General features: G+C 39.7%; 1 protein-coding gene across 1 annotated transcript in view; it reads right to left on the reverse strand.

Moving 5' to 3' along the window:
- Nucleotides 1-23,662, reverse strand: part of TMEM196 (transmembrane protein 196) — a 44,490-nt gene extending 20,828 nt beyond the window's left edge. Inside the window, exon 1 of the mRNA XM_006085059.3 lies at nt 23,516-23,662. Coding sequence (XP_006085121.1) covers nt 23,516-23,662 — 147 coding nt within the window. The remainder of the gene's footprint in view (nt 1-23,515) is intronic.
- Between the last annotated feature and the right edge of the window lie 673 nt (nt 23,663-24,335).

The raw sequence follows: 24,335 nt of genomic DNA on the forward strand, positions 1-24,335 counted from the left end.
TTTCCCTCTCTGGTTTTAAGTTCCCACCATGTGAATATATATTTGAATTAAGTCACAGAATCCCCAAAGGGCATTCACTTAAATTCCAACATATCACTTGGGTGGGTTCTACACACACACAAATTAGTATCCATGTGTACGTCAGAACCTTGGTAGTCATCCAGGGCAGTGCTAAATGTCCTAGAAACTTCTGTTTCCAATGAAAGAGAAGGTCAAGGGGCTTGGGGAGTTGGCTTTGTATTCATTAACTGCTCCTCCAGATTCCTCTTTTCCATTTATCTTCCTTCCTTTGTCCTACTCCCTGTTCCTGCTTCCAAATAAACAACATTCACAAACAATTCTCCTACTTAGTAAGCTAGGATGTCAGTGACTCATAATGTGACCAACATCACTATATTATTTGCATATACTTGACAAGATTCTGCAGTTTGGATCAATCTTGTCCATTAAGAAAGGCAGTCCTGCCCTAACTGGTTTGGCTCAGTGGATAGAGCATCAGCCTGCGGACTCAAGGGTCCCAGGTTCGATTCCGGTCAAGGGCATGTACCTTGGTTGCGGGCACATCCCCAGTAGGGAGTGTGCAGGAGGCAGCTGATCGATGTTTCTCTCTCATCGATGTTTCTAACTCTCTTTCCCTCTTCCTTCCTCTCTGTAAAAAATCAATAAAATATGTTTAAAAAAAGAAAAGAAAAGAAAGGCAGTCCTTTTCATCTTTAAGTAACTCTGATCATCAGAAAGTTCTTTCTTCTATTAAGCCGGAAGCCTTTATCTCTGTATCTACCCATTGTCCACATTTTAAGGCAAGTACGCCTTCACCTGTGTTTTCTCTGGGGCAAACATGCCCTGGTTTCTTGGCTATCTTCATGATCACTCCCGAATGTTCTGTTGTGTTTCTCCTTAAGAAAAAAGTAACTGTCTGGAAAGCAAATAAATAAATTGGCAGAACTTTTTCTTTCAACAAGATATTTCTTTTAGGCAAATTTCCAGATCATTGAGGTCCCTAATCATCACTATGTCTAGTCCATAATATTCACCCTCCTTATGGATATTTGTAGAATTAATACGTGTCCTAAACTAGTGGAAATTTGCTGTTGGCTGATAGATATTTTTAAGCAGTGGCCTTCTGTTGTTAGATATTCCAGGCCACTTTCTACTCCCAAATAGGACAAAAGAGGTTAAACTATATGAGATCTACAATGTTTAGACCTTTATAAACAAATACCATCCATTATCCAATTCCCTTCCTTTACAGATTGTTCTATACTTTACAGAACTCAATCAAATTAATGTCATTCCCTTGGAAATAAAGTGAGGCTTGCACAATTTACACCCAAAATACAGCTTCAAAATCTCCAAAGGAGGAAATATCGTGTATTATATTATTTTAAATATTTGTTTTAAAGGTTACAGTTTCCCAAAGCTCATTTCCTTGAATAATGTTTTGTTTTCAAAGGTGTCTGAGAGAAGTAACTCTAATACTTAGAACAAGGTGAGGAGAATGGTTAAACGTGCAACAAAATTTTAAGTTTTACACTCATTTCTTGGGGAAAAATAAGGAGGCATCTGAATAGAGAAAAACAACATCATCGTTATTTGGGGGTTTAGGGTAGAACTAGGAAGAAGCAGGTTGGCATGTTTTTTCCTAATAAATCATATGAAGAGGAAACAGAAATATTGGAAGGAAACATATAGCAGACAGATAGCATGGTGGTTGTGCATTGACTAGCAGATGAGATTACAATGGGAAGAAGGGGACTCTTGGCTTTTCAGGTAGAGCTGCTGGCTACTCTGAAGCCTTAGAGGAGCCACGTTTATGCTTCAGGTCACTTCTCACCCTAAATAAAGGTCAATCTATGGGTGCTGTCCACTAAGTCCTGGGTTGTAGAGCCAGCACTGCTCTTCATAGACAGGATTTAAAAGAAATGAATCCCGCCTTAACCAGTTTGGCTCAGTGGATAGAGCATCAGCCTGCAGACTCAAGGGTCCTGGATTCGATTCTGGTCAAGGGCATGTACCTTGGTTGCGGCACATCCCCAGTGGGGAGTGTGCAGGAGGCAGCTGATCGATGTTTCTCTCTCATCGATGTTTCTAACTCTCTGTCCCTCTCCCTTCCTCTCTCTGTAAAAAAAAATCAATAAAATATATTAAAAAAAAGAGAAATGGATCCCTATTAAAATACCAACAGCATATTTCACAGATCTAGGACAAATACTCCAAAAATTTATATGGAACCAAAAGAGACCCCAAATAGCTACAGCAATCTTGAGAAAGAAAAACAAGGTTGGAGGGATCACAATACCAGATATCAAGTTATACTACAAAGCCACTGTAATCAAAACAGCCTGGTACTGGTATAAGAAGAGGCATATAGATCAATGGAACAGAACAGAGACCTCAGAAATCAACCCAAACCATTATGCTCAATTAATATTTGACAAAGGAGACAAGAGCACATATTAAAGACAGTCTCTTCAATAAATGGCGTTGGAAAAATTGGAGAGATACATGCAAAAAAAAAAATGAAACTAGACCACCAACTTTACACCATACACAAGAATAAAGTCAAAATGGATAAAAGACTCAAATGTAAGTCATGAAACCATAAAAATCCTAGAAGAAAACATAGGCAGCAAAATGTCAGACATCTCTCGTGGCAATATGTTTGCTGATACATCTCCTAGGACAAGGGAAACAAAGGATAAAATAAACAAATGGGACCACATCAAAATAAAAAGCTTCTGCACAGCAAAAGAAACCATCAACAAAATGAAAAGGGAGCCCACTGTATGGGAGAACATATTTGCCAATGATACATTTCATAAGGAGTTAGTATCCAAAATATATAATGAACTCATACAACTGAATAAAAGGAAGACAAACAATCTAATTAAAAAATGGGCAAAGGGCCTAAATAGACACTTCTCCAAAGTGGATGGCCTAGAGACATATGAAAAAATGCTCAAAGTTACTAATCATCAGAAAGATGCAAATTAAAATGACAATGAGTTATCACCTCACATCTATCAGAATGGCTATCATCAAATCAACAAATGACAAGTGCTGGCAAAAATGTGGAGAAAAGGAAACCCTAGTACATTGCTGATGGGAATGCAGACTGGTGCAGCCACTATGGAAAGCAGTATGGAGTTTCCTAAAAAAATTAAATATGGAACTCCCATTTGACCCAGTGATCCCACTTCTAGGAATATATCCTAAGAAACCCTAAACACCAGTCAGAAAGTATATATGCACCCCTATGTTCATAGCAGCATTATTTATCATAGCTAAGATCTAGAAACAGCCCAAGTGCCCATCAGATGAGTGGGTAAAAAAGCTGTGGTACATCTACACAATGGAATACTATGCAGCAGTGGCAGCAAAACAAACAAACAAACAAACAAACAAACAAAAAAGGACCTCTTACACTTTGAGACAGCATAGAGAGACCTGGAGAGTATTATGCTAAGCGAAATAAGCCAGTCAGAGAGAGACAAGTATCACATGATCTCACTCACATGTGTAACCTCAAGAACAAAATAAACTGATGAACAAAATAGATCCAGAGACACAGAAGCGTGGAACAAAGTGAGGAATCTCAGAGGGAAGTCGGGGTGAGTGGGTGGGTGGGTGGGAAGGGATTAACCAAAGATTGTATATGCATATATGCATAACCCATAGACACCAAAAATAGTATGGGCAAGGCCTGGGGCAGGGGGCAGGTGCAGGCTAGAAGGGGTCAAGGGGGGAAAGGAAGGGGCTTCTGTAGTACTTTCAACAATAAAGATAAATTTTACAAAAAGAAATGGATGGAGGACAGCATAACTGTAAAGAGTACAGACTTTGGAGTCAGGAAGGCCTGGGCTTTGAATCTGGCTATGCAACATGTTAGTGGGGCTTCAAGCAGCTCCTTAAACTTCCCCATCGATAAAATTATACACTACAGGTATCCTAATACTTATAGTGCTATTAGAAGGATTGAGCTAATGCTCATGTTGAATTTGTTATGATTTCTAAATACCCAATAGAGCATACATAAATGAGTTACTCATAATTATAAAAACTGTATAATATTTTTGAGCATCTGATAGATACAGACCAGTGTCTGAATTACTGAAAAATTAAAAAAATATATTTTATACATTCTTTTTTTTCTTATTTATAGAATCTTGCCTTATGCCAACCCGTGTGTATATTTGATTACATTGTCTCCTTCATGGAAGTGGGTTGTTTGACATCAAATCAATATGTATCCAGGGATTTGGGTATTATAATTCCCTCCAGCTTCTTCTGGCCCTGCTATGCTGAGCTGCAATGATGAAGACTTTAAGGCTTATAAGTGGACTACACTCTCTAGAAAGTAATGATCAAATGTATTAATTTCTATTTGATACAAGGGAAGCCTTTCAAGTGGTACTGATATTACTTGCCTCTGAATGTGATATTTCAAAGCAAAATGTCATGTGCAAAGTGGGTTCATGTTACAAGAGACCAGAGAATGACACAGGATGTTGGTCATCATGAAAGCTTCGTCTATTTTTAGCTCAGCCTACAATCAGGCTGCAATTCAGTGTGCTCGCAGCCAGAAGCTCAGCGTCACTGAATAGATCCACAGGGATTACTGTCAGTTCCAAACACTCAGAAAATAACTCTCAAATCTGCTTCTACTCATGACTTTTTATTACTCTTACTACTATTCTCTCAAAACCTCAGAGGCACGTTGGATTCTGCCCCCCTTCCCACAGCATTCCTATCAAATCAATGACGGTGTGCCATTAATTCTACATCCACAGCGACCCTGATATTTCGTTCAGGCCCTCACCTGCCCTGGATTATTTTAGAGATTCTCCCTGGCCTCAGATTCCCCTTTGTCATTCTAAGTTCATTCTAAGCATGATTTTTCCTTCGTTCATTCTTTTCAATGTCTGTACATGCTTCTTGGCCTGTAATCAAGGCCCAGATGGCTGGGTCATAAACATTTTCCCTTTTTATTCCCATTCCCACTGGAGTTACCCTTCATTCCGATTCTAAATTTTAATATGAAAGATGCACATAAAACCCCCTGGCTCTAACTCTTTGCACTGCTGACTAGGCAATTATTCCTAAAATGCTCATGTTACTCCTATCTGCAGATCCTTTAAAACATGTTTAGTACCTGTCTATTTCTTTAAAAAATATATAATTCAAATTTCATAGCATAGTACTCAAGCTCCTCACAGGCCAAGCCTACCTCTCTGGGCTCTCTTCCTCCTACACATTCTGTGCTCAGAAACCGACATGCTCTTTACCATTCTCAAGCTTTCCGCGGATCATGCCTCCACCCACCTAAAATGCCTTCCTCTCCTCACCTCCCATCAGTCCCTCTCTACTTCATTTTCCCAAGCTTGCCCCCAAAGAGGCATCCTCCATGAAGCCATCTGTCCCCCTCTTCCCTTTCCTTTGTGCATCCATGGAATTAGCATACGTGACGTTCTATATTTATTTGTTTTTATTTTCTTTAAGTTAGTGATTAAGAGAGGCTGATCTAGAGTCCAAGTGGCTGGGTTTGAGTCATGGCTCCATCTTTTTCCAGCTGTGTTACTTTGAGGACATTCTCAATTCATGGTATCATGGTGTTCTCTTTAATTAGGTGCATGAGAGTACATCCCTCATAGAATTGCTGTAAATATTAGAGAAAACAACAGATGTAAAGCACTTAGGAGAATTTACGTGCTTAATATGCAAGATCATTTCCCCCACCGGCTATAAAGACCTTAGAGTCAAATTCCAGCATATGATCTATCTTCACATTCTTAGCAAAGTGCTTCATTTAAAGTTTACCATCACTATCTCACTCAGATCAGTCCTGCTAAAGGAACCACTAGGTAGGAAAGCAATGAAAAGAGAGGGAAAAGCAGCAGAATTTTTAAAAAGGGGAGATTATGTGATAAAAGTGTTAGTAATATTATAATTGCGACACTAAACAGTAGAACACAGAAAGGAATCTTGTACAAACCAGCTGACAAGGCTCTGGCGACACACTATTGAGGAAAAAGTTCTGCTCTGTAGAGCGGAACCCCCAGGCGCCCATTCAGCCTGCCTTTGCCATTACTTACATTAGGCCAGTCCATGGGCTTGATCTTTAAAAGGAGGAAGTTGGATGGATGGGGTTTGTGAGGTCCTCCCAGCCCTGACTGACATTCTCTGATCACTGATCTCCATGGCCCTGTTTTCCTCCTACTCAGACATTTCTCTAGTATCTCCCCTGACACATATCATAGCGCTGTGACACTAAATACATATTTATTCCTTTTATACAAGTGAGGAGATTAATTCAAATACCACACAATTATGAATTTAAAAGAGGCAACCACGTGAGAGAGCTTAGCTTTGGCTGTGGGACATGGCAGCTGCCCATAAATGTTTACTTTTTCATTCCACTTGGAAATACTTTTTTTCCCCTATTTTGAAAATTCTTTCTTAAACATCAAGATCCAGTGTAAATATTAACTTTTTTTGTGAAGCACTTTTCAACTTCGCTATACATTCCTAGTCAAAACCTAACAAAGTATATGATACTCATGTCTGTTGCAACACTGATCATATTTTACGGTAATTATTCACTGTATATTTGTCACTCCATAAGGTATTTTTTTTAATCTTTAATACTTTAGCACTAACACAGGACCTTGCATATATAAGAAGTTCAAATGAATATTCGTTGATAATCAGATAAATGAATGAATGAAGTTCAGGTTAGTAGAAGTGGGGGAAAAACCTCTCCTCTCCCAAATGCTTTTGGTACTTGCAAAAGGACAACTGAAATCCTGTTTTAAAAAGTCAAGCAAAGGCCCTAGCCCAGTAGTAGGCAAACTGAGGCTCGCGAGCCACATGCGGCTCTTTGGCCCCTTGAGTGTGGCTCTTCCACAAAATACTGACTTCTGCTCATGGGCCATGAAATTTCAATCGCACTGTACATGCGCGCCCGCACGTGGTATTTTGGGAAGAGCCACACTCAAGGGGCCAAAGAGCCGCATGTGGCTCGTGAGCTGCGGTTTGCCGACCACTGCCCTAGCCAGTTTGGCTCAGTGGATAGAGTGTTGGCCTGCAGACTGAAGGGTTCCAGGTTCGATTCCAGTTAAGGGCACATGCTCGGGTTGTGGGCTCAATCCCCAGTAGGGGGCGTGCAGGAGGCAGCCAATCAATGATTCTCATCATTGATGTTTCAATCTCTCTCTCCCTCTTCCTTCCTCTCTGAAATCAATAAAAATATATTTTTTAAAAAGTCAAGCAAAGTACAAATATCACACGATCTCACTTACTTGTGGAATCTAATGAACAAAATGAATTGACCAATACAATAAGACCCAAAGCAGGGAGGCAAGGAACAGACTGACATACTTTGATGTGGGGTTGGGGGGAAGGACTTATATACCTACTAGAGGCCCAGTGCATGAAATTCATGCACTGGTAGGGTCCCTAGCAGCTGCTGGCTGCCGGCCAGGTACTCCCTCCCTTCCCCCAGCCACCTGCCCCTGCTGCCACCCCCTGGTTGAACTCCCGGATGACCTCCTGGTCTAGGGGACAATTTGCATACTATGCTTTTATTATATAGGATAGACATAGCCCATGGACACAGGTAATAAAGTGGTGAAGATTTGGGGGGCTGGTTGCGGGGAGTAAAGGAGAGGTTAACGGGAAACAGCTGTAATACTATCAACAATAAAAAATATACCCCCCCCCCAAAAAAAAGAATCTGTTTTTTAAGCCTTTCTGAATTTCCTTCAAAACCTAAATTGATCACTAGTTCTGTGGGTTTGGAAACATTCGCAAACTTTAAAAAATTAGCTTCAATTTCTTTGGAAAAGCACCGTGGAGTACACACGACTATTTTTGTAGAAAGTTGTTTCCTTGAAACGCCAACTGGAAGGAAACCCCTCAAATCTGTTAAAATGCTTATTATATCTCTGTGATGGTTTAGCGGTGCCAGTAATTTGAGATCATCCTTATTCGGTTCGGGGCAGCAGCCAAATAACTGCATTTTCCTTTTGGCTGAGCACTTATTTTAAGGATCTGTAATATTTTGAGGCATCTGTGGAAATCATGTTGGACCAGGACTTGGACTCGTCCCGGTTCTGTATCAGCTGTGCTAGTTTCTGGGCTCCAGTTTGCTTATCTGTGAAGTGATGAATTCGGAATAAATTATTCCTAGGTCACGATCCAGATTTATTGTGCAAATTATAATTCTCAACCGAACAGGGAAAGAAACATTTTAATGAAATTCTCCTCAAACCCGACTTCTATCTCTTCTTTGCCCTAGCTATCAGATCTCTGATGAGTCAGAAAACACAGGAGCCATAAGAAAGGCCTCTCACCACTCACCCTGAAGTGTGAAAAACTCCACATCTTTACCATATTCATCTTGCTCTCTTTTTATTACGATAGAGAAAGATAAAACTTATCAACATGAAACCTCCACTTCAGCTCTAAATTCAATCACACTTCACCTACTCAGAGTTCCTCTCTCTTTGTATTTTCACTTTCTACTCCATTATTCACCAGCGTTCAAAGTGTTCCAAAATCTCCCTTAAGTAAAAACCTTTCTAGATTCCAAGTCTTTTTACATCTGGTGCTCTATTTCTCTGCACAGGCCCATCTTCCCTTCACCAGGAGGCGTCTACACTGAGCTATTTCCATGTTCTTATTCCCATTCTCCCTTTAGCAGACTTCAGGCTGCTTACACGCCCATTGTTTTATTGTAAGTACTCATGCTAAGGTAGGCCATGACTTCCACCTTTCAGTCATCTTACACGGAAGCCCTCTCCTTTGGGTTTCTTGACCACCATGCTCTCTTGGTCTTCAACGTATTTCTCTGGTCAAAAATTCCCAGTCACTTTAGTATCTATACTCTCATCAAAACTTTTAAATATTACAGCAACGAAAGGCTTTGTCTTGGCTGGTTCAATCAGTCACATGGTTCTAAATACATTTACATGGCCTGGCTGGTGTGGCTCAGTGGTTGAGCATCGACTCATGAACCCAAAGGTTACTGGTTTTATTCCCAGTCAGGGCACATGCCCAGGTTGCGAACTCAATCCTCAGTGGGGGGCTTGCAGGAGGTAGCTGATGGATGACACTTCTATCTTTCCCTCTCTCTCTAAATATCAAGAAAAACATTAAAAATACATTTACATGTATTAATGTATTTATACACTACTCTCATGTTCCTATTTCCAGCATAATCCTGTCTTCTGAACTCTGGACCCATCTAACGGTCCACAGAATCTCTCCATTTGGATATCTCACAGACACCTTTAACTTAACAGATCACAAATAGACCCTTGGTATCTCCTCCCCTTGTACAGTCAACCCCACCCCAACTCCACACACACACACACACATAGGAGTTTTACCTTCTCTAAGCATCTAATTTTCAAAAGAGTAAATGGGGTCCTATCAGTTGCTGGGTCCCAAAATCTGAGACTCATTCTTTCTACTTTACAATGGCATCTTGTCAACTCTGTGTCTCAAATATCTGTGTTTTCTCTATTTTTATCTTATCCTTTCACTCTTCTCCATGTAACCATTGTATCCTACATCCTAGTAGCCTCCTAACTAGACTTGTGACTTCTTAACTTGTCCGACTCTAAAATGTTTTTCTAAGCTGCAGCCCCAACTGGCTCCTATTATAATTAAGGGGAAAATGAAAGCATGGTAGCATGTGTCCTATTTGAGTGTTTCCCATGGGCCTCCCCACCTCCACTAGGGCCTTCTATATTTTCCTGCTTACTTGCCATGTTCTAGCCACCCTAGTCTTCTTTCAGTCTCTCAAACACACCAAGCTTTTTCTATCTCAGGGTCTTTACCCATGCTGTTCCTTTGGTTACAGTGGTTCTCAACCTTCTGGCCCTTTAAATACAGTTCCTCATGTGTGACCCAACCATAAATATTTTCGTTGCTACTTCATAACTGTATGTTGCTACTGCTATGAATCGTAATGTAAATATCTGATATGCAGGATGGTCTTAGGCGACCCCTGTGAAGGGTCGTTCGACCGCCAAAGGGGTCGCGACCCACAGGTTGAGAACCGCTGGTTTAGAACAAAGCTCTTCCTCCTCTTCATCTGGGTAATGCCTCACTCTCCTTCAGAAAGTATCGTTTTCTTAGCAATGCTTCCCCTGCTTCTCTTATTATTAATACAGTTAAATTCTTCATAGGCCTATATTTCTCTTGTTTAACAAGTCACAACCTGTACTTATTAATTCGTGCATTATTTGTTCATTGTTTATATTCTTTTTTAAATTAAGCTTTAGAACAGCGGTTCTCAACCTGTGGGTCGCGAACCCTTTGAGGGTCGAATGACCCTTTCACAGGGGTCGCCTAAGACCATCGGAAAACACATATATAATTACATATTGTTTTTGTGATTAATCACTATGCTTTAATTATGTTCAATTTGTAACAATGAAATTGGGGGTCACCACAATATGAGGAACTGTATTAAAGGGTCGCGGCATTAGGAAGGTTGAGAACCACTGCTTTAGAAGATCAGGGATCACGATTATTGTATTCACTGCTAGATCCTCCAAATCTAACCCAGAGCATAGATTATATGCTCTGAGGAATAATATTTGTTGAATGTATTATGTCTTTAGTCTTAGCCCTGGGAGTCCTGGGCTCTGAGCTGTACTATCTCACAACTCAGCTCTTTGGACTTGTTCTGCCTTTGTTATATTTATTGCTCTCCTCAGTGGCCTCTGCTTTCTTCTAATTGGATCTCCTATCTCCAATTCTTCTGTCTTTTTAGCCTAGTGTTTATTTTAAAAAGAAGTAACTTTTTCCTAAGTAGGCACTTCTCCAAAGAGGACATAAGGATGGCCAAGAGACATATATATGAAAAAAATGCTCGACACCATTAATCATCAGAGAGATGAAAATGAAAATGACAATGAGGTATTACCTCACACCTGTCAGAATGGTTACCATCAATAAATCAACAAACAACCAGTGCTGGTGAGAATGTAGAGAAAGAGGAACCAAAGTACACTGCTGGAGAGAATGCAAACTGGTACAACCACTGTGGAAGACAGTATGGAGTTTCCTCAAAAAATTAAAAATGGAACTGCCATTTGACCCAGTGATCCCACTTCTAGGAATATATCCCCCAAAAAACAATCAGAAAGGATATATGCACCCTTATGTTCATAGCAGCATCATTTACAATAGCTAAGATCTGGAAGTAGCCCAAGTGCCCATCAGTACATGAATGGATAAAAAAAAACCACTGTGTTACATTTTCACAATGGAATACTATGTAGCTTTAAAAAAGAAGGAATTCTTGCCATTTGAGACAGAATGGAAGGACCTGGAGAGTATTATGCTAAGTGAAATTAAGCTAGTCAGAGAAAGACAAATACCACACGATTTCACTTATTTGTGGAATCTAATGAACAAAATAAACTGATGAACAAAATAGGTCCAGAGACAGGGAAGCCTAGAGCAGACTGACAAATCTCAGAGGGAAGAGGGGAGGACTGACGGGTAGACATTAACTAAAGATCATATATGTATCTACGCATAACCCAAGGACACAGTCAATAGTGTAGTGGGGCAGGAGTCAGGTGGAGGGGATTATTGGGGACGGGGGGGGGGATGAGGAGCATCGGTAATACTCTCAACAATGAAGATAAATTTTTTAAAGTCACTTTCCTATTTATATTTCTCTCTTTCCTTAGTCCATGGAAAACCCTGCTAATTACTCCGTGTTCATTTTCCTCTTAAACTAGAACAATTTCTTGTTTTCTACCCCCCAAAAGAACACTGAAGCAAGGCACATAGATCCATATACCATGTTTCTGCCACTCCAGAGAATTCTGAAAATTTCCCAAGTTCAACTGGAAAAGGGTAAATGTACATGTTTATCAATAGAGCCACAACATCTCACAAATATAATCACCTTCACAGAAAAATAAAATACCAAGAGGATAATATGTACAACAGATAAGTTGGTGTGATAAGCAGTCCTCCATTACCACCAGGCCATCTTGGTGGTATAGCAGATAGCATGGGCTCAAAGGCAACCACAGCAAAGAAATTAAACCAAAAGTACTCAAGGGAGAGAAGGAAATAAAAACCCCACAGTGGTAAACGGATCGCAGCAGGTACTGAGAGAAACCTTTTTAGAGACTGTAAAGTAACTGAATGAAGCCAGCAACACACAAGAATGAATTTTAGAAGAAATTGTCAAACATGCCCGGCCATTTCGGAAAGGAGGCCAGTTATGGAAATGAGCTGCAGTTGATAGAGGGGCACGGCATGTAGCTGATGGGCCTGCCAAGCTCTTCTAAATGAATCCAAGTTCAAAAATCTCAGGACCTTTTTCCTGGCTCAAGACCCAGACCTTTCATTGCACAGAGAAAATCAGCCCTGATCCTCAGAATGCCTTTCCTTCACATGTTCCCCTCAGGGTTCATGGAACCCAACCTTTCTTGTAGTTAATTCACGACGCATTGTGTCCAGTTCAATTCTGGGTTACGATAGTTTTTCTTTTTAAAAAATAACCTGTTGAATATTTTGAGTATGCTCACTAAATAGGTTCTTTGCTGTGAGCGCTGTGTCTGCTCCAACAGTAGCAAGGAAAATTACAACTAAACTTGTGAATTTGGGTCAGTGGGAGTTTGCATTTGAAGTATGTTTAAGTGTCAGTTGTCCAAATAAATCTTAGGTATAGTCATTGCTCATGTTAGTCCTTAAAACAAAACAAAATAAATCTCTCCTAGATAGCAGTAACAGAATCGGAAGAGTTTATCTCCTGAATCCCAATTTTTTGTTATTTTATTTTAATTATTGCCAAATACGATAATTAAATAAATTTAAAAATTCAAACTCACATAAACATTTACGTTGAAAGGCAGTAAAGGAGGATGCAACCAATATGGAGCCTCCAGGTATAGATAATGTTGTCAATTACATTCTCTTTACTGAAGTAACTTAAACATTTTATATACATTACACTCAGGACCTGTGTATGATATATTTCATAATTACAATTCAATATAAAATAGTTCTATATAACTTAAGGTAACTTTATAAATTAGGTTTTCCCAGTTTGCATGATTTTGTTTATATTTTTATGTTTAAGATTCCTTCATGTCATATATGAGTAAAATTAACTTAGATTTGTCATATATTTGGGTAACATTCAAAAATAACGCTGGCAGCTTGATACATGTGGAAAATATAACCAAGTTTACAATGTGGAAGATGGATTTGGTGAAGAGGATAGAAAAAAAATAACCTTTGGGCACATGCCAACTATGAGTATATGACTTGTGACTGGTCCTCCCAGAGTTGAAAATGGCCAGGGACTCCAGGGGACTAGAGGACAGAGCTTCTGCTCTTCCCAGGAATTGTCAATACCACAAATGAATGTCCATCCAACATGCTTGGCCATTTCGGAAAGCAGGCCAGTTATGGAAATGAGCTACAGTTGACAGAGGGGCACGGCATTGTGAACACGCCCCCAAGTCAGGGCACTAGCAACCTGAAGGCAGCTTATATTGCATGTGAGTGCAATATAACTTCCTCCAATGAATTGCCTATCTCTTCATCTCCCCCTCACATACACACATGTTTTCTTCCAGTGGTTTAGGTTCTTAGCCTACTCCTGTTGTCGACATCACTTTCAGATCTTAAGTCACTAAATCCTAAACCCTTTAGGTTCTCATCCCTCAATGAGAACCTCATCTGCTGAAATAACATGGCATAATGAAAGCAGATGAAATTCATAGGCAATGTAGTATACCATTAACATAAGCTGCCATTTCTGTTATTATTGACATCATAATTATCACTATTATTTTAATTCCTCAGAGTAATTCATGCAGGAAAATACTTGGCAGGAAACAAGTTAGAGCGAGAACTAAGATACCCGACAGCCCATCCAAAAATAAAGAGAAAATCAAGCACAAATCTCTATTTAGTAAACAATAATTATTCTTCTTTATCCTAATATTGACCTGGAAAATATCCCTGGAACACTAAATCGCAATTAACTACTAATTCCCCAAATTGGTTATGAAAAGTACATATTTTCTAAGAGAGAGTACATGACCTAAATGTTACCAAATCTTGAGTCTAAGGTCAATTTCATCAATGGTCTCACAATAAGCTTCCTTTCAGATATGTATACAAATAAAATGTCTATAATACATAAATAGAAACCACATCCAGAAAATGGAGAAGTATGGCAAAAGCATGCAGTCATTGTTGTGGGCCACTCGTAGTTATTGAATACCTAACATATATAAAGCCCATATAAGTATTACACTTGATTTTTAGAACAACTCTGTGACATAGGGAGTAGTATTGCTATCTTACAGATGAGTTAGCTGATTGCTCAGTGAGATAATGTAACTCAAACTTAAAAAAACTAGGAAATTCTAGAGCTAGAATTTGAACCCAAGTCTTCATACCTCCACAACCTATTTTCATTTCTTTGTGTCATGCTGACACCTCCAGTGAAATAAATGTCTCTTATTTTTATACTAGAGGTCCGGTACATGAATTTGGGGCTGTCTAGCACAGTCCTGATCGGGGCTGATTGGGGGAGGGACCGCGGGAGGTTGGCTGTGGAGTGCACTGACCACCCAGCTGGCTTGGGGAGGAACTGTGGGAGGTTGGCCGAGGGAGGGGGGGAGGCGGGGGGGGGGGGAGGGAGGGACTATGGGAGGTTGTCCGGCCGTGGGAGGTTGGCTGTGGGAGCGCACTGACCACCAGGGAGCAGCTTCTGCGTTGAGCGTCTGCCCACTGGTGGTCAGTGCACATCATAGCTACTGGCCAGTCATCCAGTCATAATGGTTGCTTAGGCTTTTATATATATAGATGTCAGGCAGTTGTAAGAGTAACTAAACAAAAGGAACTTATGATCTTACAAATCCATTGTCAAACAAGGAAGTCACTTGAAGTTGGAGTTAGATTTATGATGGTAGATCTACGCTTCCCTCAAGTTTCAAGATTTCCTTCAAGTAGTTCTTTTGATCCAGGATACACATCTTGGAACCAAAGGCTGGTGTTTTGCCTTAAAACTGAGCAGCAGTGCCTGGCTTAACTGCCTTCCCCTCATGATTATCAAGTTTTACCCAGCAGAGCTCACCAAGCTTAGTTGAGAATCAAGAGCATACTTTTTTGTTGCTGTTGTTAATCCTCATCTGAGGATATTTTTCCATTGATGTTTTTAGAGAGAGTGGAAAGGAGGGGGAGAAACAGAAAGAGAGAACATCGATGTGAGAGAGACACGTAGATTGGTTGCCTCCCACACGCACCCCAACCGGGGCAGGAGCCTGAAACCGAGGCACATGCCCCTGACTGGAATCGAACTCTGGACACATCAGTCTGCAGGTTGATGCTCTATCCACTGAGCTAAACCGGCTAGGGCTTTCTGGATACTTTTAAAGCTGGTCCCATTCTATTTAAATGAAGTAGAACTTTACTCACCAGTTTTTATATAAACATGGCTTTGCCCTAACAAGTCCCGTCTCCTCAATTCCCCACCAACTATTTTGTTGGCCCTTCCATGATCTTACACATGGTGATAGCAATCTTAGTGCATCTTATCTCCTCTGCCCACTGGAAACCTTCCGGATCTCCAATGCCTGGAAAAAGTTCTCCCTGCATGAGGGAGTCATCTTTGACCGCCACTCATAACCTCTCATTTTGAATGAACTATGTTTAAATATGTTGTTTTGTGTCTTCCTGACTTGCCCTCATAATATTTAACAATTAGTTGAGATGTATACGTTAGTCTTATTTTTAAAGCTAAAGCTTAAGCTTCAAAGGTAGGAACAACTTAGTTGAATATCTCACTCTCTTCTAAGAACAGGGGTTTGAGTTTGTTGATCAGTTGACTATGCCATTCTCTTCTGGAAAATGGATACAAACACTGATCAAGACTTGGCCTTTATGCCATCCTGCCTGACTCAGATAGTCAGGAGTGGGAGGAAATAATGAGAATAATAGCTACATTTTCCAGGCCTCAGCGAATGACTTTTCCTTAAAAATTTCCACACAATGCAACAGAAAAAGTACATATTTTGAAATAAGACTGCCAGGCTTTAAATACTAATTCAGCTGATTAAATAACAGTGGGCACTAGATAATTTCTTTTTTCTACCCAGACTTCATAAAAACTAGCTTCTTCACAAAGTGGGTAAGATTAGAAATAATAATGTATATGAAAGCATCTGAATCATAGTTAACTACTAATAAATCCTGCCTGCTATTATTTCTACAGGATAAATAGCTCAAGCCACCCTGTCTCCCAAGGTGATCTACTTAATCACTAATATTTTCTTTTAGCCTTGACCACATAATTTTGTCCAATATTTAACGGACAAATGGAACTTAAAATTGCTTCTCAGGAGTCTAATACCAGAGCTAAAGATCATGGACACTAATTAACATTATAAGAACCATTATTGAAATGTAGATACTTCATTGATATACCTGTTAATAATACAACATATAGTAGACACTGCTTCAAAAGCTACATGGGTAGTTCAAGCAAAACTATACAAGCCTCTAAGATATTAGGTATAGTTATTAGAAGTATTAATTTGTACATTTATTTTAACATTATGACAAGATGTACACAGTGTTATATGTTTTTTGAGGACTTTGTTTTATGACATAAATAGTAGTTATGATATCCCCAAGTTGGAGTTGCCTAACTTAGATAATTGGCTCATTTATCCAATTACTGAATGTTTTTATGATAGAGTTTCTATCACCCTCTCCACTTCCAAAAGAAAGCAGCTATTTGTCCATTCATCTGATGTAGATATTTTGGTACATTTTTGAAGTTGCTAATGTATTTACCTGAATTAAATCAAAAGCTAACTAGACAAATACTATACATGAAAAAAAAAAGGATGAGTCAAACTAGAGTTGATTCAGGGGCTTGGAGAAATGTTGAGAAGCAGTGCCCCACTGGTGTGCTGTGGGTTCCAGACAGTCATGGATCACATGAGGACAGGAGACAAAAAGAGCAGCGAATGCTCCCTCGCTCTGTGCCAGCGTGGTCCTGCCAGCTTTGTAAGCATTGCCTCAGCTTCACTGCAACTTCACAGCAGCCCATGAAATCATGCTGATATTGCTCTCCTTGACTTAGTGAAGATACATAAATTACCCAGTGCCACAGTGACACTGAGAGAGATGTATGAATCCAAACTATCATTCAATTTGAATAAAGTGTTTGTACATTAGATCTGTATGCATGAGGATGTGTGGTTTCAAACATCACAGATGAAAGTAGTCACATAGTTTCTTCTCCCTGTCTGTCTCTCTCTTTCTCCCAGAAAGATGATCAATCAGAGATCTTATATACTATCATCTGATTATTCTGGCATTGTCTATTTGGTGTGTTGAAATACAGATCTATCTGCAGAGTGACCATCTGGCAATTTGACTAAATTACTAAGAAAATGAAGTATTTTGAACAATTCTGAACTTAGTTATATGTATGTGTGTGTATATATATATATATATGAAACATGCAAATTGGTGTCACTCTGCTATGCCCACCAGCCAATCAGAGTGACTATGCAAATTAACCCAACAAAGATGGCAGTTTATTTGCATACACAGGCACGGAATGAAGACTGAAAACTTAAGACTGAAGACTGAAGACTGAAGACTGAAGAGGCTTTGCTTCATCAGAGAAGCCAAGCCTCACTGCAGCTGGAGGGGAAAAGCCTAGCCTCGAGGCTTGGCTTCTCTGCTGTGGCCGGACCAAAGGCCTGGGTCCTGGGTGCCAGAGGAAAACCGGTGCCAGCAGCCAGGGTAAGGAAGGCCTATTGCGCGAATCTTTGTGCAACGGGCTTCTAGTATATATATATATATAAAAGACCAAGCGACCATTACAACCTAACTACCAGAATGACTGGACAACCGGTTGGTAGCTATGATGCGCACTGACCCAGACCTTGCTGCTGGGGCCCTGAATTTGGTTCACCTGTACCCAGGACCCAGACAGGAGGGAGGAGGGAGCCTCATCCCTTGTGGAATCAGCCATTGGCTAGCTTGCTGCAGTAGTAAAATAAAAGTTTGTTCAACTCAGAATTGAATGACCCAACGTTATTTGAACATAACCTAGATTTTTTTTCCTCCTTTGGTGGGTGTATTCTAGTTTTTACTGAATTTTCAAAACAAGCACTTGAGCTGGGATGTTTGGGCTATGCTCTTACCTACCAATCAAATTAAGTATTATCTCAGGGCGAAGTAAATGTACAAAAAGTGAAATTGCTTGGCCATATTCAAAGCACATAATGGATAATCTGACTAGTAATTAAGTCAATGCAGAGAGCCAGCTTGAACATTTTACGCAAAACCATCCACATGAAAGACTGGCTTTATTTAGATTGTTTGTATCAAACAAATTGTCAACAAGTAGAGGACTGAAGGTGACTGAGGTTCCTTGAATAATAACCACATTTCCCAGTAGTTTGTCTTGGCTAACTTATTTAATTGCCTATTATCTAATTTCCCTAACCTAGTCCCAGTAGATAACAAGTAGCACTTGAGAATAAGAGTGTATAACAGATGGGAAAGAGATTCTTTACCTGAGCTCTACAGAGTTATAAATAGGCTTTATTATATCCAGAAAATTAATCAAATTGGTCCATATGTTCAAACAATACTATTTATGCATGGAGAAATATCTATGAGATTACACACTAAATTTACAAGTGTGGCTAATTTAGATAATATGATAGGAGAAATAACTTCAGTTTTAATTCTTTCTAACCCTTTGAAATGAGAATTTATTTATTAATTACTTGCATAGTTAAAATTAATTTAAAACAAGGTATAAATATACAATTGTACTTTTTTCTTAGGATGGGATAGTGCTTTTATATATATTTTGACTCTGGCAAATAACAATATATTATCTGGTCAGAGACACACTAGCTTCAAATTTTGTACATTTGAAGTAACTGAGGGATTTCTTTCACTTGATTATTGTTGTTTTTCCCCTTAAACGAATTGGGAAGATTTAAATATTAATCCCCAGACTATCGATCCCCAGAGGGAAAGTAGGGGAGGGTGGGGGTAAGGGGAAGAGATCAACTAAAGGACTTGTATGCATGCATATAAGCCCAAACCAATGGACACGGACAACAAGGAGATGAGAGCATGAGGGGGGGGGAGTTGGGGGTTAATGGGGGGATGAGGACACATTTGTAATACCTTAACCAATAAAGAAATTAAAGATAAAAAAATAAATATTAAAAATAAGACTTTGAAGCATCTATAATTCATATATGGCACATCATCTGTATTGCTATGGTATGGATCAGAATGTACAGTAGATGACTTTTATCACAATCTTAAAATTGGTTGAGTTGTTGCCATGGTGAATCAGGAATCCACACAACAGGTATGTGCCTTGATTATGTTATACATTTCACTCACCTAAATTATCAGATTTATTAAGCAGATAAAGTTATGATACACAACGCAAGTATGCTCCAGAAAAATAAGCAATAAAAAGCTTTATATGACTCAAACTTTATATGACGTAGATAAAACATTTTGGATGTCATAAAAGACTATGTTTATATGTGGGGTGAACAGGGTTTAGAAAGTTCTTTTAATAGACTTAGTTTCTAGAATGATCATCAGATATACACAATGGAATTTACCATGGGACATATCAACTACAACTCAGAATCTTGACAGGTTGTTCTGGGCACTGCCCTCTGAATCTCTAGATTTCCAAATGTCAACCTAGAGCAACAAAATAAAATTCTCTTGGACCCATGAATCTGTGTACTAGTAAATACAGTCCACTTCCATCATAGATAATACCCTGGAGACTGAGAAAAGTATCTATCACACAGCAACATGGAAACATAGCCTTATCTATTCAAGGCCCCACTAATATATCTTACACATCAATTCTATTTCACATGACAACTTCTTTTCCAAAGCAGTTTACTCAATGGTTCATTGTTATCTGACAGTTATGTCTTCTTTTATGCTTTTAATGAGGTGACTGTATATCAGCTATAAAAAAGAATCAAGAAGAAGCAACATACTACAAAGGCATTTACAGCTTTCTCTAAGTTTAAATGTTTTTTTCCCTTCTAAATGCCCACATCTTTTAAACTGATCTCAGACGCACCCTTTGCCTGATTATAAAATAGTGACTAAAAATAGTCTGTATAAGTATCAGTTTCATTGATTTTACTAGTAAGTCCTTTATCTCGGTACTATTTTATTTTTAAGCCATATTTTATTTATTTATTTAACATTTTAGGGGCATATAATCAAAATAGGTATCCGGATTTTTAGTGCATTTGACCTAGACAAAAAGCTTATGATGTTGAGTTCTCTATATAAGAAGCAATCTTTTCATAGTACAGTTTTTATTTTCATTGACTTCTAAAACTTAAGTCAGAAGTCTTGTAATAATGATATTAATGTGTGAAAAAAACTTCATGGCACCAATCAAAACACACTCTGATTATAGACTATGGTTATCCTGACAGGTCATTATAAAATATAATCCTGTGTTCATAAATAATACAGCCTTTTAATTCATAAAATACCAGAGAGATTCATAAGTTTCTGTCTAGTTTTCCTTTGCATCTCCCTGGAGTCTTTTTAGAAAGTAAGAATTGCTATTATTATTATTATTAATTTTTTTAAATTCTAAGAAATAAATCCATTGCCGTGAACTGGCGAACAACCTCCCATGATCTGGCCCCAACCACTCTTCCCAACCCTATCTCTCCCTCACAAACCTACGCCCCAGAAAAATAGCGGAGCCTGTTCTTCCTGGGACATAACCCACCCCGTCCCAGGTTTTTGCCTTCAGTCATGCTGCCTGAAAGGTTCTCCTTCCTCATGCTCTTCTCTGCCAGTCTGTGCACCCAGTATTAGCTGCTCACATCTATTCAGTGCTTACTACATGCTATGCTTTTTACTAAGAGCCTTATTTCATTTGTGCCTCCTCACAACACGATTTTACAATGTCTGAGGAAACTTTGGCTAGTCAACCAGATAGTAAATGGCAGATTCAGGATCTGTACCCAGGTAGACTCCAGCTTTCACACTGTGCTACATTACTCAACACTGTGATACATTAATTCCCGGTAAAGTTGTAAGATCAAGAGAAAAATAATCATTCTCCCATGGATGTTTCATTGGCCGTCCCCACCTCTCTTCCCTTTACCTGCCCCTGCATCTCTCTGAGGCCAAACTCTAATGTGTCACTGATAACGTTAGTGATGTATCTATCCATCGTGTTTCCTTTACTAGGCATTCTGATTCATCTCAATAGTCTTTGTGTTATATAGTAAAATGCCTTGCACATGACAATCCCTCTATAAATGTTGGTTATATGAATTCATCATTGGCAGAATGAAGAGATAATTCAGACTGTATCAGAAATGACCTCTGAAAAATAATTTAGAAACTCAATTTAGCAAGCCTATAATTTGATAAACAACGATCACAACTTGCTATTGATTCCTTCACAAATTTGCTTTTTTAACTTGAGTTCATAAAAGTGACCAACTGTTTGGGCATTCTAGTCTCAAATCCATTCATTCAATCACATGTAGTTTTTAAAATTTTTTACTGAATCAGAGAATAGAATTCAAAACTATTGTTCTAGGATCATAGGTGAATTTTGGCTACTCTAAAGAACCAGTTAACATGGAAATAATTCTTTATGATAATGACTATATATATATAACTGTTTTATTTGCTTTTCACTAATCTGATTCAAATTTTCATTTTCTGTATATACACATATATCAACTCATCTAGGTAATAGGAAATAGTTTGGGAAGAGGGATATAAATCATTTAATTATTTTTCTTACATGATGTCAAGTAAATGTAACTATTTTTTAATTCTTAAATACAAACAGGATACTTCAATACTATTTAGAGACAACTTAAGTTTGTTCACTCAGTCTCTTACATGTCAAAGGGGAAGTGATTTGAAAAGTAGTTGAGGCTTCTCCCTCATAAGCCATCAAAAGGTCACATTTTCTTCCTCTTGCTTTAAATGTTGACATTACATTTCATTTTGACAATTGTCTGATAGAAGTTTTAGAGTATAACTATTTCTGTTAATTATAGTAACTACAATTCAAAATAATCACTACTACATATAAGACATAATGTCAGATTTAAGATTTGCCTTTAGACTTTCATACTTAAACTTAAAATATGCATTGATAAACTTGTATAATAAAGAAAAAGGTAATTATTCAGAGGTTGGTAGTAAGTTATTATTGAATTTAGACCAAGGGTTCTTGGAAGAATTCACCGTTAGATTGAACACCATTCTTCTTTTAACTCCTGCAATTTAAAAACATTCACTTCACTTTGAAAAATTACAATATTAAAACAAATTTTCTAAAGCAGAATGCTTCAAGAATGCTAGAATTTTAAGAACGCTAGCATTTCCCTCAAAAAAATGAATTACTTTGGAAAAACTTATTTGAACTCATAAATGATCATCTTTTTCTCAGTAACTTAAAGCACAAGTAACTAAGCCATGATTGTTAATTATGCCCATGGATTATCAGGGGTAGAATAACATCCCATAAATTATCTAAAGTAAGATGGAGTGAGAGACCCCAAAGAATAGGGCAGCTTTATACATTAAAGGAGAAGAAAAGTTGGTTTTCAAAATTAGGCCCATACTAGGAACAGTGCTAAGTTGCTTTATTGATTCTTGGTGGAGGGGTGGGTCTCCAAGGCTCTCCTGGAGACTCACCCAAAGTAAATAAACAACAAGCAGCGCTTTGGGTCAGCCATCGGACCTAGAGAAGATGATGACATTTTCTCTGAGCCTTAGGCACTCTGAGCTAAGTTATTCTCAATTAGAATGCTGTTAAATGCCACACCATTTGTTGTTCAACTTATTGCCTGGAACTTGCAAGAGAGTTGTTAGAGATGAAGTACAGAAAGCTAGCATGGGAAAATTCAGAGAAGTGCTTTTTTGTTGAGGGGGGCGGGGGGATAAAATGCTCCTTTTACTCACACCACATTTCTCTTTTTGTCAGACCGGTGTTGCCTTTAGTGTACTCAGACATAAATGCACAAAGTCTACCCTTGCTTGTTCCTGGCACACAACAATGATCTAACACCTTCATTTTGATTTCCCTTGTCAACGAAACAATCTGCCCCTGACAGGTGTGACCCCAATCAGCACTACCGGGCAGTCTTCTGCAGACTCAGCTGGTGACAAGGCCCCCCTCCCCAACTTCAAACAAAGGCATTTAATTTGGTCTTGAGCCCAAGGTAAAGAGGAAGAAGAAAGGAAAAAGAAAACGATTGCTGGGCTAAATAAAAAGACAACGTAAAGAGGCATAGCCCGCCAACATGAACCTACATGCAAGCCCGGGAGCTTTAGAATTTCCTTCCCTGGGGAGAAGGCGACTAACGCACGCACACTGACCATCACCTTACGGAGGTAAAGAGAGTGAAATGGCTCAACGTACACACACCCCGCTCCATACCGGGGACGAGTCTCCGAGCTGCGGCTTGTGCTGTCGGAGGGCCAGGCTGAAGCTGACCGCCCCCACGGCCACGCTGGACACCCCCAGCCCTATCTCCAGCACGGAGAGCACCAAGAGGCTCCCAATAATCTGGCCGCTGGTGCACATCCTTCCTCGGTCATCATTCCTTCCAGCTCAGCGTGGGAAACCGACCATCCACCTTCTTTCTTCCACTACTCCCTCCCCCTTCCTCCCCCTACCAGACCCCAAAACTTTTCCTTCTTCACCGGCCGAGCACTATCCACAAGGACTGGATTTCCAGGACCGGAGACCCGCTTCCTTGACCCGGCCAGAGGCAAGACCGCGGCTCCACTCCCGGGCCCGTTCAGACAGGGATCGCAGAAGGAAGGATCCGTGGTCGGAGTCCAGGAGGGGAGAGGAAACAGGTCGCAGGGTTTCCAAAAAGGAGCAGCCGGGAGCTCCCAGTGCGGCTGGCGAGGCGCTGTCCAGAGTTCTGCCGCGTCCTGGTCTCCGCAGGGAAGCCCGCTCCCTCCTTCGCCTCCAGACGCCGGGCTCCCCTTCCCTTCCTTGCCAAGGAGATGAGCTTTGCTTCCCGGAGATGCGGAGCCAAACTGTTCGGAGCCTCTCTCTCTCCCTTGCCCGCCCGCCCCTCTCCTCGCCTTTGTTTTCGCGGTAACACCAAGTGCTCCTGCCAGTCCCGGTTCCCCAGGCTGAGCAGGCGGAGGAAAGGAGATTCAGCACCACGTGCCTCGCAGTTGCTGTGTGGCCAGAAAAGGCGACCTTGTCTGATGGCCTTTCCCAGCCCGGGCTGCTTCTCCCT

This window comes from Myotis lucifugus, unplaced genomic scaffold (assembly GCF_000147115.1).
Source record: "Myotis lucifugus unplaced genomic scaffold, Myoluc2.0 scaffold_15, whole genome shotgun sequence".
Classification (NCBI taxonomy): Eukaryota; Metazoa; Chordata; class Mammalia; order Chiroptera; family Vespertilionidae; genus Myotis; species Myotis lucifugus.